Source organism: Ictalurus furcatus, chromosome 1 (assembly GCF_023375685.1).
Source record: "Ictalurus furcatus strain D&B chromosome 1, Billie_1.0, whole genome shotgun sequence".
Classification (NCBI taxonomy): Eukaryota; Metazoa; Chordata; class Actinopteri; order Siluriformes; family Ictaluridae; genus Ictalurus; species Ictalurus furcatus.
In genome coordinates, this window is record NC_071255.1 from 19692083 (window position 1) to 19708388 (window position 16306).

At 39.1% G+C, this 16306-nt stretch overlaps 1 protein-coding gene across 2 annotated transcripts; it reads left to right on the top strand.

Moving 5' to 3' along the window:
• The first annotated feature begins 868 nt into the window (after window positions 1-868).
• Window positions 869-2555, top strand: neurod6a (neuronal differentiation 6a). 2 transcript variants are annotated; one of them, XM_053631528.1, is made up of 2 exons: window positions 869-1033; window positions 1529-2555. In XM_053631528.1, the coding sequence occupies exon 2, from the start codon at window positions 1539-1541 to the stop codon at window positions 2553-2555; it is 1017 nt and encodes a 338-aa protein (XP_053487503.1). In that variant the 5' UTR covers window positions 869-1033; window positions 1529-1538. The 2 variants fall into 2 exon arrangements, with proteins under 2 accessions (XP_053487503.1, XP_053487513.1); XM_053631538.1 differs by having other exon boundaries at window positions 1532-2555.
• The last annotated feature ends 13751 nt before the right edge of the window (window positions 2556-16306 follow it).

The following is a 16306-nucleotide window of genomic DNA, read 5'->3' on the forward strand; positions in this document are numbered from 1 at the left end:
CACCAAGGCCATCAGACCAAAATCTGTCTCTCTTTCACCATTAGTATATTTCTGTGTGTGTGTGTGTGTGTGAGAGAGAGAGAGAGAGAGAGAGAGAGAGAGAGAGAGAGAGAGAGAGAGAGAGAGAGAGAGAGAGGACACAGGGAATACAGACTACAGGACTCAGGGGGTCTGGATGAGATTCAGACCTTTTCCACCAAACGTTTGGAACAGCAAGGACAAAACGATTATGCTCCACATCACATGTAATACAAAACCAATGGACACACATTCATTTCTCACTAAATTTAAAATCAGAGGGCCATAAAATCTTACTGTTCTATCTGTCATGGATATCCATCAAGAGTTTTATTTTTCACAGATTTTTCTATGTCTAATCAGCTTGTCTTCATAATGAGCTGAAAGTCAACTCTGGATGGCCTCAGTGGTGAGAATCAGCACAGGCTCAGCCAGTCGGCAAATGCCCTTGATGGGGTTGACCCAGCAGACAACAGCTATCAATCATCCAACACTTGCTGTCATGAGGCTTTTTCTTTAACAACAACAAAAAATAACATTTTCCATTTTACTGCCTTTGAAAAATATCAGAGCTTCCTGGTTTTATAAAAATTCATCAAAAATCATTTCTATTTTGCTGTTGTTATGGATTTGGCTCTATATGGAAGATGAAAGCTTTGCTATTTCCCTGTTACATTACAAAAATCAAATGTATATTTTTACTAAACGCGTCTGATTTTGGTATTTCTCTGTTGTCGTTTTTATTCTGGTTTTACCAGTGCTACCCAGCTAAAGGCATGCCAGATGATCAGGGAGAAATAATGTCTCCAGGGACCAAATCACGTGACGACTACTGCCACGTGACGTCAGCAGCAGATGGCATGGGTACCAGCTATGGCAGTTGGCATCGGTGTCATTTCTCTAAGAGCGACGGAGAGGTGAGAGAATCGCATTTGGCCGGGCGCGCCTGCAGCAGGCAGGAGAAGCTCTTAACACTGAGAAAAATGGACATCGCCTGTTGACCCAGAGGATCCAGGTAGGCTAAAAGTGAACGCGCTTTCAGCGTGCCAGTGCGCGCGCTTGTGTTTTGTCATGTTTCCAGTCCAATCCAAACTCGCGTATTCTGTAGAATAATTGAGCAAACACGTTCTGCAAGATGATGCCAAGTAGGCAAGACGGATGCTTTGACATTGGTCTGTGTGGACAGCTCTGTCTATAGGTTTTTTCTAGGTTTTGTTTTTTTTAATTGGCATATATTTAAAAACTGATAGTATATATATTTTATATGAATAGTTGATCTGTGCATTTCTGGGTTATATACAGGTATGAATGTGCTGATTTTATATTCGTCAATGGTTTAGGTGAGCTTTGACAGAATAGATGCATTTTAAAAATTAAAAAAGAAAAAAAAATGCAGTGTTTACGGCGCGCAGGAGCTTGATGAAGCTGTTAGATAGACTATAGATAAAATGTCGTGCATTGAAAGCCTTTCATGGCCATTCAGTAGCTGTTATTTCTCCACCATGTCTAGCAGGATTACAATGCTGACTTTACCGTTTGAAGAACCGGTGATGATGGACACGCAGTTCGTGGCAAACTTTCCGCGGGACTGCGTGGGCGAGGCGAAGGTCACCAAACACGACGCCTTCAAAAAAGAAGAGCTGCTCTCACACACGGACCTTAAGGCGATGGACGACGACGAGTCGGAGAAGGACGAGGACGAGCGGGACGAGGGCCCAGACGAGCACGACGCGCCACGCAGGCGAGGGCCACGCAAAAAGAAGCTGACCAAAGAGCGGATCGACCGCGTGAAGCTAAGGCGCATGGAGGCCAACGCGCGCGAGAGGAACCGCATGCACGGCCTCAACAACGCGCTGGACAGCCTTCGCAAAGTGGTGCCGTGCTACTCAAAAACGCAGAAACTGTCCAAGATCGAGACGCTGCGTCTAGCCAAAAACTACATCTGGGCCCTTTCGGAGATCCTCAGCACTGGTAAGAGACCTGACCTCTTGAGCTTCGTACAGACGTTGTGCAAGGGCCTTTCCCAGCCCACAACCAACCTCGTGGCGGGATGCCTGCAGCTCAACGCCCGCAGCTTCATCTCCGATCACGGCGCCGAGGCGTCCTTCTCGGCCAGATCGCCGTACGACGCCGTGTACCCGGCTTACCACGACGACCTGGCAACTACCGGGCACGGCGGAAGTGGAGGAAGTGGCGGGGCGGACGGTGCCAAACCCTTCAGGCCGTACGGCTACTGTGGCGCCTACGAGTCATTCTACGAGTCGGCGTCTCCTGAGTGCGCGAGCCCGCAGTTTGACGGACCGCTTAGCCCGCCGCTGAACTTCAACGGGATTTTCTCGCTCAAACACGAGGAGCCGGGTGACTATGGGAAGAGCTGCCATTACGGCATGCGCTACTGCGCTGTACCGGGTCGCTCCTCCATCAGCCAGAGCGCGGTGGCGCGCGCCTCCTCCGACCTGCACTTCCCTTACGACCTCCACCTGCGCGGCCAATTCTACCCTGCGCAGGACGAACTGAACGCCTCTTTTCATAATTAGAGCGAAAAAGGCAAACATTCCCTCCCCTTCCCTTCCATTTCTTTCCCTTCCCTCACCTTAGGGGTAATTACTGAAAACAACGAACTTAAGCCGGCAACATGTATTATTTACGTCGCGCTCCATTAGGAGCTCTTTGGTTGTAGGCCAACTGATGTTTTATGTATTCGAGTTAACTGGATGGAGTGATTTGCTTAGGGCGGACATTTTGGCGTGGAATGTCCTTGAAAAACAGAATCATAGCCTAAATGATGCTCTTGTTTAGTTTTATTTAATATCATAATCCAAAAAAATAAAAAATCATAAAAAAATACCACGATGCTGATAAAAAAATATCGGACACGTAGGATATCATCTCTATAATGGGTCTTTTTGTAGGCCTACTATATGTTTTCTTCTACTGGAGTATCCTGCAATAATTGTCCACTTTTCATTACGTTCATGAAAATTTACAGTAAGGTATATAAATAAACAAACAAACAAACAAACAAACAAACAAACACCACCCAATGCGATCAAAACGTCCAATACAGAGCAAGGCTCTTAATTTTGTATGTTTGGAATAAATTCAGAAAAAATGTGAGAGCAATAAATGCAAAGGCATCTATGCAACACACGGGCTTTTTCAAGTCAAAACCAATGATAACGCCAACAGACCCTGCATTTCTCCAGTAAAATATAGCCTGATGTCAAGGCATCCAGCATCGGTACGTTTGTATTTATTTATTTATTATTATTAATATCAGTTGACAAGTGGGATACTGCTGACAATTTCCTTTATGTATGTACATCTACTTACATTCCAAGAGTTTATTTTACTGTTCTTAATGCTATAAGGATAAAAGACGCCATTTTCAGTGTCCGTTGTTTTGTTTTCCTGTTGGACACGTGAAATGTGTGAACGACTGAATGTCTGGATTGATTTAATATATTTAGTAAATAACTTTATATATATATATATATATATATATATATATATATATATATATATATATATATATATATAATCTTAAAATAACAAGTTGAAAAAAACGTATTAACTATGCTCTTAATTTATGTTTTTGTGTTTCTTTGACCTTGAAAATTTGGGACGTGGACAATCTAATTTATAGGAGGTGTTCTAGTTATAACAAATTCACACTTCTTTAGAGTTTTCTACAGGCCTGTATAACCAGTGCGCACAAAAAGTAACAGGCGTTGTGCTCATAAATTAATGACATTAAGTTAATTATCACTGAAAAATGTAAAGCTTGTAAATGTAAGTACATTATGCAACAGTTTGTTCGACATTTCTTCTGTTTGTAAATCTTTTTTAAAATGTACAGTCATTTGATGATATGATGTTGGAGATGTTGCACACAGGCTCGAAACAATCACATCTACAAATTAATTCCAATTTATTTGCATTTTTTTTTTAATTGAAGCATGTAAAACATTTTTGATTGAAAGGTTTGTGTCATGTACAGTGAACTCATGTCATGGGAATTCCTTGCCTTAATGATTATAGTTGCCCATCAGTTATGCAATGTAATGGATGTTTTCAGTGGTGGAATCTTGTACATCTTTTCTCACAACACTGCGACAAGAGGTTTTGTGCAAACGCTAAGGAATGCACTAAAACTGTTCTTGTGCAGATTTGTACACTGTCACTGAGTTGTTTTGTAAAAATAAAATAAATATAAATTGAATATTGTAAGTTTGTTTTCAATTGATGTAGGTTTTTATCCGCCACCTTCCTTAGAGACATAATAATATAAAGTCGCTTTTAAATAGAAATGAAAGTGGTAGAAGTAGTAGTAGTAGTAGTAGTAGTAGTAGTAGTAGTAGTAATAATAATAATAATAATAATAATAATAATAATAATAATAATAATCATGTGAGCATATATATAATTTCGATAATATATAATTTCTATTAAACTTTACCTGCAGGAACAGGCCGAAAATTGAGTTATTAGTTAATAGACACACTGAGTAGGTAACCTATGTGACCCACTACTAGAAAACTGAGGAGTAAACAGAGAGAAAAAATCTGATGTCATGTGACCCATAAGAATAATAAAGCAATGGTGTTTGATGGATATCTGTCCATCAGAGGACAGTCTTTTTTTTTTTTTTTTTGACCCGTGAGTTTGTCGCAGCGGTTGGAGCTCAGCCACACTGCGGAAGAGCTCCTTCCGCAAACAGACAGGGCGCTGCTACAGGTTCCGCTAATTCAGAGAAATTAGTTCAACTGCATGCTAATGCGCCACGTTTGAATAGGTTTCAGTTCAATAGCCTAATGCCCAAGGTTGGAGGCGCAAGTACGCAAAGCGGGACAGAACAGGTCGCTATTTAACAGACATTTACGAAAGCATCAACGTAACTGTCTTTGTTTTTGTAGGCTATATATACATATATACATACCTAAATATACATAGGTATAAGTAGCCTACTAATTGAGTCCAACTAGACTAATGGGGACGTTGCAGCAAAACTTAATTAAAGTTTACCAACTGTTAGTTTTTGTTGTTTTTATTTTTTGGGTAAAATGTTGCTGACAATAAGGGAAAAATCACTGTGGCGTTTTCCACACAATTACAAAAATATAGTACTCCGTAAAAGAGACATCACAGTCATAAACGAAATCTGTTTTTCAATAAACTAGGAACGTCACATAATTGATGTTTTAAAATTGATTTTCACATATTAAGAAATAATATAACATAACAACAACAACAACAACAACAACAAGAACAACAACAATAATAATAATAATAATATTGGTGATGATGATGGTGATGTTTAAAAGGAGGCTATGCGGCAAAATTGATAAATAAAGGCTGCGTTAAATCTTATATATTGTGTTTAAATAAAACAGGATATAAACATTCTGAGTGCGTATGTAGTATCATCTCAGTGTTTAAATCAGATTTGTTTTTGTCGGCTGAGAGGTATAAAATGTGATGAGGAAACTTGAAAAAAAGGCCCGTCTCTCTGTGTGAGTGACAATAGCGCGGCGCCTTCGTCTCCTGCTCATGAGCACAGCGGCAGATGGTGTGGGTTAGAGCTGAGATGTGGAGGTATACTTGCACCGTTCACTGCGAGCTATATACACTGCGAAGACTGACATGAACGCTCACCAAGCGTACACTGCTCTTTCAAATTCACCAAGACAACCTATTCTGCAGATATCCAAACTAAATTGCTCTCTTATGTATGTATGTATGTATGTAGTAAGTATTTAAATAAAATTATATTTAAAGAAAACTTGAAACCTTTAACACTGACTGTTTAATCATCAGCAAAACACATATTAGAATTACAGGTGTGACAAATTAAAGGAAAAACATCAAACATCTTAGTAAGGTGTTGGATCACCACAAGCTGCCAGAAGAGCTTCAGTTTGCCTTGCAATAGATACTACATATCTCTGGAACTGTTTTTACAAAATATTCTCTAATGTTGTGTTTTAATGATGGTTGTGAAGAGTGCTGTCTAACATGTCGTTTCAGTTGGGTTAAGCTCTTGTGACTGTTAAGACTACAGCATATGATTTACATCACTGTCATACCCATTCATACCAATGTTTCATCATAGGATAAAGTTAGACAAACAGTTAGATACTTTGTACTGACCCACTCCTGTAAGGTGACAAATGGATCCAAATAATGCCAGTAAATTGCTCCTCACAGCATAACAGAGTCATTATTATTTCTGTATGTTAAACAGTTATCTCTGACCATTTGAAATAAAACAGTACACAACTTACTTGGTATGTCATCAGAACGTTTAAAATAAGTGGCTTGGATAGCATTAATCTATGTGAACAGTGTTAATGGTGGGATTGAACATATGGTATTGCAGTGTGTGTGGGTGTGTGGGTGGGTGGCTGGTTGTAGGTGAGTCGCTAAGGTATCTGAATCATTTGTGCTATTGCTCAGTGCTCATTGCTCATCCTTCTTGTCTACATGTCCTTGTCATCTCAGCTTCTGCCATTCTCCTACTTCTACATTTAAGAAGCTGTCTTATATTGTCATATACTGTATGTTCTCATTGTATATGCATGATGTAGATATTTGCATGTGTAAATTGCAGTGCCGGTCAGCAGAACATATCAAACATTAAATTTTTTATTATGAATAGTGGAATTTTGACTTCTGTGGGATTTGCAGCTTCTCATACAGTATGTGCATGCAATAAAAGGCACTGGTGTGTTCACTGTCACTACCAAAGGCTCACTCAGTAGCCCTGGGTAACAGACACCTGAGTGCCTGTGAGACAAGGCTCAGAATGAATAGCCTGTTAATAATAACGTCCGGGTAATTAAAAGTGAAAAATGTTGTGCTCGCGTGATTTTGATTTATCTGTGTGGGGCTATGGCCTTCTCTTCACACCTCCACCTCCACTTGGCTGAGAGAGAGCTGTCATTCTCTCTCTCTCTCTCTCTCTCTCTCCCTCTCTCTCTCTCTCTCTCTCTCTCTCTCACACACACACACACACACACACACACACACACACACACACACACACACACACACACACACACACATACATACATACTCTCCCTCTCTCATCGTTTCTGTCATCGTTCCCAAAATTCTCCACAAGTCCCGGGTCGCAGATGGTGTGGGACACAGAATTTTCCCCATTAAATTCCTAATAATCTTTTTTGCAGTGCTGGTGGCAGAGGGGGGGTGAGGCAGAGGGATTTCTCATTTTAATTAGAAGGTTTAAGGAGCTAAGCCCCTTTGAAAAGCGTGTCCTCTGAGAGGTGGGTGCAGGTGATCCTCCAAACAGAAGTTGCAACCACATCGTCAGCCAGCAACTCGTTTACATATTAGATTGGTGTCAGGTTGGCACTCGTCCTGGTTGAAAGAATGCCCCTATTTCTGAACTTGGCATATTCTCCCATTATCTTGGCATGGTGCAAGTGTTGTAGTATCAGGAGTTATGAGCTACCCAATGTATATGCTGACAAAGATAAATATGTACTCCATAACACATAAGTCATAGTAGTCTCCCTACCATAGATTGTTTATGGATTTATTGAGAGAGGGGAAAAATAACTGATAAATTCAAGACATGGGCCAGTTTAAAGACCATATCAGGCCTCTTGTTAATTTCACGTTACTTACAAGAAATCAAGTAAGTTCTAAGCATTGTAAAGCTGACCCACTATGATGCAATTAATCAGAGCATTGATATCATCAGCCCACAGGGCTCTTAATGTGAATTTAAAAGCCTGATATTAAATATGTAAGACCTATTCACATTTGGACAAATTGCACGAAGTTTGTCAGCACTAGACAACGGCTAATCAGAAGCACGTTTAATAGCCATTTAAAAAGGAAATCGGACGAAAAGGTCATTTGTATTCCACGTTTAAACCAAATGAAAAAAAAAAATGACTGGAGGCTTCTTATAAATATCTTGTGCAGAAAAAGGTCTGCTGTAAGATTTCTCAAATTCACTGTGCAGTAGGGTCCAGCCATTACTGAAACACATGTCTGACCTGAGGTCTTTGGCTCAATACCCTGGAAATGGTCCAGACAATTCAACTACTGTGAAGTTCAGAGAAGCATTTAACCTTGTCAGATCAACAGTTTATCAAATATCAGCGGCATGCCAAAGAGCTCTAACTGCATCCAAAACATGATGGCTATAATGTATAGGACTCGTAATCAGTAAGCTGCATGTGCAGAGTTATATTATTTGTGACTGTCCAGGACACCTGGTCAAAAATGCAGGCAGATGGGGTTATCAAAATCAAATCTATAATATTTAAACAGGAACAGACAAACAAAAGTATTAAATATTTAGAACATGTGAAAAAGCCAGGCAAAGAAGCTAGGCATATAGGCAGGCAGCACATGTATAAACCAGCAAAATACTACAGGAAGCAGGGGTGTATACGTGTGTTAATTTGAGCTTGAACTGAGAACAATTGCAGGTAATGAGGTAATGTCAAAGCAGAGGCAGAGCAGGAGGGAACCAATCAGGAGCTAAAGAGCCAATGTTGGGTCTCTGAAGGGGGTGACTCTGACAGTGGCATTTGACTTTTACTGTCTCATCACCTTTGAAAGAAATTGTGAAAATGTCTCATTTAGCTGGTGAATCATTGCTTACATGAGTGCTAATTTGTTACAACCACTAATTGTGTTAAATTGTGGCTGGAAAGAAATGTCTTGAAAATTGCTAAAAAAAGTGCTGGCTGCTCATAAGCACCTATACAAAGGTGGTTAAGTAGAGATTTTAATTAAGATTTGATATAAAACAAAAAAAAGGGAAGGTTGGGCTGGAAATTAATGATCATATCATTCTGTGAGCTGCAACATGTCTGGTTTTTGAAAGTAAATTAACACTCAGTGCTCAGTGTTAGTTCCTGTTTTGATGTCATGAGAGAACATGTAGACAGGACTTAAGAAATACAATAAAGCAGCAACTATACAGATAAAAAGATACTTCCAGTTCAGATTTTGTGTGTGTTGGTCAGAAGTAAATTGAGAAGACAAACTGTTTCCTATCAATTTAAAGAGAGAATTATAAATGTGGGTTTAATATGTTAATAGATTGCTCTAGGACAATGATTTTCTAAATGATTGTTCAATAAGTAATATGTGAAAAATAAAATCAAATGAAACTCTGAGGTTTTCATGTTGACCAAAGAATGAATGTTGAATAAATTAAAGAATATTGTGTGTGTGTGTGTGTGTGTGTGTGTGTGTGTGTGTGTGTGTGTGTGTGTGTGTGTGTGTGTGATATAAAGGGGGGTGAGACTGAGAGTGAAGAGGCACAGACACAAGGACCAAATGGTCTCTTGGCATGAAACTGAAAGCTGTAAATTTTTTGTCACAGCATACAGTTCAGATCATTTCTAAACACTAAGCCCATGTACATGGCTGATGTAACTCCACTGTATGCAAAGACTAAAGCATTTTAAATAGAATTGTTAACCAGTTTAACAGTGTATCATTAAGGTTGCATGTTATTTCATGATTTATACGTTTCAAGTACTGATTATGATCAATTGGTGCAATAATATTATTCTTACTTTTGTCTGCATGACTGGTGTTACATAATCTAAAATAAGCTTACTAGTCAATTTCCACAAGTTTATTGAAAATAATGAATGATGTATCAAAAAGTTTACACATTAGAAAATCCATAAAAACAGTGTATAATTAGGGACAGAGGGTATTGCAGATAATGATGGTATAGTATTCTTCTTCTTCTTTGTTTCTCCTTCTTCTTCATCTTCTTCTTCTCCTTATTATTATTATTATTATTATTATTATTATTATTATCAGTAGTAGTAGTAGTAGTAGTAGTAGTAGTAGTAGTAGTAATAGTAGTAGTAGAAGTTTAGTAGTAGTAGCAGCTTGAGTGTGTTTTTTCTTTAAGAAACATTTTTTTTGTCAGTAAGCAATTACAAAAAAATAACAACTATTATTATTATTATTATTATTATTATTATTATTATTATTATTATTATTATTATTATTATTGGTGGTTGTAGTAGTAGTAGTATGGCTTGGGTGTGTTTTTTCTCTAAGAATGGTCACAGGTTAGCACCACTCTCACACACTAATTGGCTGCATTGTAGTAGTTATGTGTACACATATGTGGCATATTTTCTGCATGTGCATGTGTGGTTTTTCGGGGGAGGATGAGAGGTGAATAGGAGGGAGGTGGCATAACTGAATGATAATTCCTGAATCCCCTTGCATCAACAACAGCAGGGGAAATGTTCACTCTTTAAAGGAATTCAACCAGTTCCATGGTCCAACATGCACATCTGTCAAGAAATAATACAACAAAGAAATCCAATGAAACTGCATTACTCCAAATTCCTTCTTCTCTGAATATAATTTCTTCATAAAACAATTATTTTTTTGGATTCACTAAAGGAAATAAATGTTATCATCTTTCAACTCTTGGCTGTAAAATATTTTGTCTGTGTGACCGATGGACCCCATCTTTGCTGCTTAGTAGCTCTTTTGTCACATGTCCCCTCTCTGCTGGGAGCTTATTTTCCAGGATGTTATTGGAAGTCATTCCAGAGAATACTGCTCTCTAGGCACTGGAGTGGATGGTTTTTCGCAGGTATTTATGGAGCAGATTGGCTGAACTTTGCAGGTTTTATGTTGTAGTAAAAGTGGTTGAAGACAGGAGTGGGAGTGGTTTTGTTCTTGGGCCCACTCCAAAAAAGTGTCATGGTCGAGCATGTATCACCAGCTGGAGCCACAGCCCAACCCCTCAGTCTCTGTAGTGTCAGACACCACCTGGAGAGGAGGAGAAGAGAGAGAGTGATATCTGCACGCACACACACACACACACACACACACACACACACACACACACACACACAAAGAAATAGCAGGAGTAGCTACAGCTAAGGTTCAAACAACACGGTTTCAGCTCTCGTTAGTTAGTCTGTGCTATTTTACATTGAGTTATTCCACAATGCTAATACACGGACCATCATGTAGCTCTACTCTGGAATACAAGTGAGGTGAACATATTTCATGCTTCCACTCTCAAAGCAATGTCTGTCAAGTGTGAACATTTTCAGTTTGTCATACTGGTAAAAATCTAATGAAAAATATCAAATGATTCACTTGTGCAAAATTGAACTGTAAGAGGCTTTTCAGAGCTCAAGTGCATTCATTTGTCATTTAATAAAAAATTTTTAGATTCTATCAAAGCCCTAAAAAAGTGTGAAAGGGTTATGAAAATGGTGAGCAATAAACAGGCAGGCAGGTGTTGATGATGCAAATGAAACAGATGACAGATGGTTAGCGGCTCCATCACTCACTGTGCGGATAATGGATAGAGGTAATCAAATTCCTCTGTGAATTTGGGACTTTCTTCAGAACTTTCCCCATACCACCATCAAACACTCTCTGCATGGTACCAGTAGAACGATGCACAGCATGGTCTGGGTTCTGTAAGGCTACGCTGTTTTGCTTTGAATTACTGGGGATGTGCCACCTTCAAAGGAGCCTTCGAGTTACTCAAACCCAGTGGCATTTTACTTTTCAAATCACAGTGGATGATAAGTTAAAACGTTGGTGCCCATGTTGCTGTTGGGTCTCAACCCCTTTGACAAGTTAGAAGAAATGATAATGGGGCCATATTGCTCTAAGCAGAATGTTTTCTGAATTCAAATCCATTCATCCAGGAAAACAAAACATGCATAGCCATGTACATATAAACAAATGAACACACAACACAAACTAAATGAAATGTTTCATATGAAACCCTGCTATATGTTTTAATGTTTTAATATAACCCACTTTTTTAAAGTGGGTTTTTTATGTAATTTTTAACTAATAATGTAACCTATATAATGTAACACAAACAGCATGGACAAAAGCTATATATATATATATATATATATATATATATATATATATATATATATATATATATACACACACACACACACACACACACACACACACACACACACACACACACACACACAAAATACATTTCAGTATCCTATATAGAAAATACCATACAGCTAAATAGTGTTATTTAACTTATTTGAATTGTTCAAGACACAGATACAGATAAGAGGTTTCAGCAGTTTGGTATTGTTTTCTTTTATCATCATCCCAGGAAGCCTTCACCCTTGGGGTACCCCATTATTTATACATTACATAATAATTTTTAAGATTAATTGATGCCCCTACATTACTACATTCTTCAGAAAAGCTACACCCATGAAACGCTGCTCTCACATAAATGCTGAAGACTTCATGTGTAGATTATATATATATATATATATATATATATATATATATATATATATAGATAGATAGATAGATAGATAGATAGATAGAGAGAGAGAGAGAGAGAGAGAGAGAGAGAGAACAACAACTTTTCAGCTGCTATATTAACCTCTTCCTCTGTAAAGATCATGAATGAATCTACAGCAAGCTGTGATGCTTTGTGAAACAGTACTCTAGAATATGTCGAACATATGCTGTGTTCAGCTCAAATTATCACACGTGCACACAGTCAGAATGAACTCAGGTTAGGCCCTTGGCTGACTTCTCTATTCCAGAACAATTTTAATGAACCTCTCCAACGTGTTTGCAAATTGCCGTCACCTCTTAATTGTCCCATATGCAAAGAAACGCACTCTCATAAATTTGAGTTGACAAGAAATGATAAACCCATAGTGCTTTTTTACAATTCACTAGCTGCCTTTATGCACATTACAAGCTTGATATTCATATACCAAATGAAAAGGGAAAACAAACAAAATGTCTGAGCTGTACTACATATTGAGAACAAATAGAACAAATACTAAGCATAGATTTGTGTGCAAACACATGCTGCTCCAAAGAGCACACTTAAATGCCTGCACAGACAAATGTGTGTACTGGTGTGTGTGAAGGGGTGGGGCTGTATGGCTTGATTGTCAGTAATGCTGGTATCCTCAGGCGCTGTGTGCCAGGCTGCCAGTCTGTGCCGTTACACCTTGCTGCCTTTTAAGATTGCCCTGCGGAGACAGTGAGAGAGTGGAGAGAGCGGCAATTTCTACACGCCACAGTCTGCCGGCCCCGGAGAGCCGTGAGTCAGGGAGCACTGCCAACTCTATACCCAGGAGAATGTGGAGGGGGTAGGGGCATGAAGCACAGACACAGCCCATAAGCAGGCAACACAGAGAGGGCACACCGTGAGGAGGCCAAAGAAAAATCTCTGGAGCTCCTTACACCAAAATCTTATTATGATAAATGTACTGGAACTGTGTAGTGCCATATATAGACTAAAAGAGAAGCAGAGGTCTATTTCAGATGATACATGAAGATAAGCACATGCATATGTGCTTGCCCTATTTTCTTTATTTTTCATTTTCATCTACAAAAGGCGGTGGATGGCAGAATGTAAATGAGATGGTTATTACACCAACGTTCATCAAGCTGAGCTGGAGAGACTTGAATAGCTTGATGAATATGCATGCAAATTTGTTAATTAAGTTAATTATTCTGCTGAAAATTCATTTGTCTTCCAAGGACTTTCTTGCAATGATTTTAACATGTTTCCATCATTAGTCATACTCCATGCTATTTAAAATCACTCTGGTCCACTTCCTAAAAGTTTGCCTACAAGTAGAATGTAGTTTAAAGTGAGAAAGGAAAAGAAAAGAAAAGAAAAGAAAAGAAAAAACTATGTTTTTCTTGTGCAGCACCTCAGAAAAGATGTAAAAATGGAATTAGAAAAAAAGGATTAGTGTTATAATGAAAACAGCCTAGAAAATTGTAGAATTATCAAAAGGAGTTTGACATTTGTCATATCATTCAAACATAAGCTGTTACAAGATTAATTAATCTCACTAATATGGAAAGACAGTTAATTGATAATCTTTTGACATCCAGGTCAATACAGGTTTACTAAATAGTAATAAAGAAAATACGTATTTTGCTAATTTCAGGATTAGCAATGCTGGTACGTACATGCTTGTTAATTGGGATTCATTTAATAAGTAAACATGTAAAAAACAAAGTGGTAGTTGTATTCATATGATGCATATGAATGCATTCCTATTTGGTATGTAGAGCATACTGTGGCTGTGGCTCAGGTGGTAGAGCGGGTTGTGCACTAATCGTAGGGTTGGCGGTTTGATTTCCGGCCCACATGACTCCACATACCGAAGTGTCCGTGGGCAAGACACTGAACCCCAAGTTTCACCTTGCATGGCAGCTCTGCTACCATTGGTCTGTGAGTGTGTGTGTGTGTGTGTGTGTGTGTGTGTGTGTGTGTGTGTGAATGGGTGAATGAGAAACAGTGTAAAGTGCTTTGTAGAACCGCTAAGGTTAAAAAAGTGCTATATAAGTGCAACCCATTTACCATTTACCATACATACCTCTACATGGTATTATATTGTTAGAGGAAAAAAGTTGACTGGTTTAGCACTAGATATGCCATTATGCAAGAAGGTTTTCTTGGCAATCAAAATTATCAACAATCAAAATTGTTAAAATGATTCAAAATCAGATATTTGCACATGACATTTACACTATTAAGTTGGATGAAGATGTGGTATATGGTGATATGACAGTATTTGCTTAGTCAATTACTGTATTGTATATACAACGATTCTTGTCTGACAGTGATTTTTATTTGCTTGCTAAGAAAACTCATTATACCAAGTTTTACAGTGAGGGAAAAAAGTATTTGATCCTCTGCTGATTTTGTACGTTTGCCCACTGACAAAGAAATGATCAGTCTATAATTTTAATGGTAGTTGTATTTGAACAGTGAGAGACAGAATAACAACAAAAAAATCCAGAAAAACGCATGTCAAAAATTTTATAAATTAATTTGCATTTTAATGAGGGAAAAAAGTATTTGACCCCCTCTCAATCAGAAAGATTTCTGGCTCCCAGGTGTCTTTTATACAGGTAACGAGCTGAGATTAGGAGCACACTCTTAAAGGGAGTGCTCCTAATATCAGTTTGTTACCTGTATAAAAGACACCTGTCCACAGAAGCAATCAATCAGTCATATTCCAAACTCTCCACCATGGCCAAGACCAAAGAGCTCTCCAAGGATGTCAGGGACAAGACTGTAGACCTACACAAGTCTGGAATGGGCTACAAGACCATTGCCAAGCAGCTTGGTGAGAAGGGGACAACAGTTGGTGCGATTATTCGCAAATGGAAGAAGCACAAAAGAACTGTCAATCTCCCTCGGCCTGGGGCTCCATGCAAGATCTCACCTCGTGGAGTTGCATTGATCATGAGAACAGTGAGGAATCAGCCCAGAACTACACGGGAGGATCTTGTCAGTGATCTCAAGGCAGCTGGGACCATAGTCACCAAGAAAACAATTGGTAACACACTACGCCATGAAGGACTGAAATCCTGCAGCGCGCGCAAGGTCCGCTGCTCAAGAAAACACATATACATCCCCGTCTGAAGTTTGCCAATGAACATCTGAATGATTCTGAGGACAACTGGGTGAAAGCATTGAGGTCAGATGAGACCAAAATGGAGCTCTTTGGCATCAACTCAACTCGCCGTGTTTGGAGGAGGAGGAATGCTGCCTATGACCCCTGGAACACCATCCCCACCGTCAAACATGGAGGTGGAAACATTATGCTTTGGGGTTTTTTTTCTGCTAAGGGGACAGGACAACTTCACCGCATCAAAGGGACGATGGACAGGGCCATGTACCGTCAAATCTTGGGTGAAAACCTCCTTCCCTCAGACAGGGCATTGAAAATGGGTCGTGGATGGGTATTCCAGCATGACAATGACCCAAAACACATGGCCAAGGCAACAAAGGAGTGGCTCAAGAAGAAGCACATTAAGGTCCTGGAGTGGCCTAGCCAGTCTCCAGACCTTAATTCCATAGAAAATCTGTGGAGAGAGCTGAAGGTTCGAGTTGCCAAACGTCAGCCTCGAAACCTTAATGATTTGGAGAAGATCTGCAAAGAGGAGTGGGACAAAATCCCTCCTGAGATGTGTGCAAACCTGGTGGCCAACTACAAGAAACGTCTGACCTCTGTGATTGCCAACAAGGGTTTTTAAACCAAGTACTAAGTCATGTTTTGCAGAGGGGTCAAATACTTATTTCCCTCATTAAAATGCAAATCAATTTATAACATTTTTGATGTGCGTTTTTCTGGATTTTTTTGTTGTTATTCTGTCTCTCACTGTTCAAATAAATCTACCATTAAAGTTATAGACTGATCATTTCTTTGTCAGTGGGTAAACATACAAAATCAGCAGGGGATCAAATACTTTTTTCCCTCAC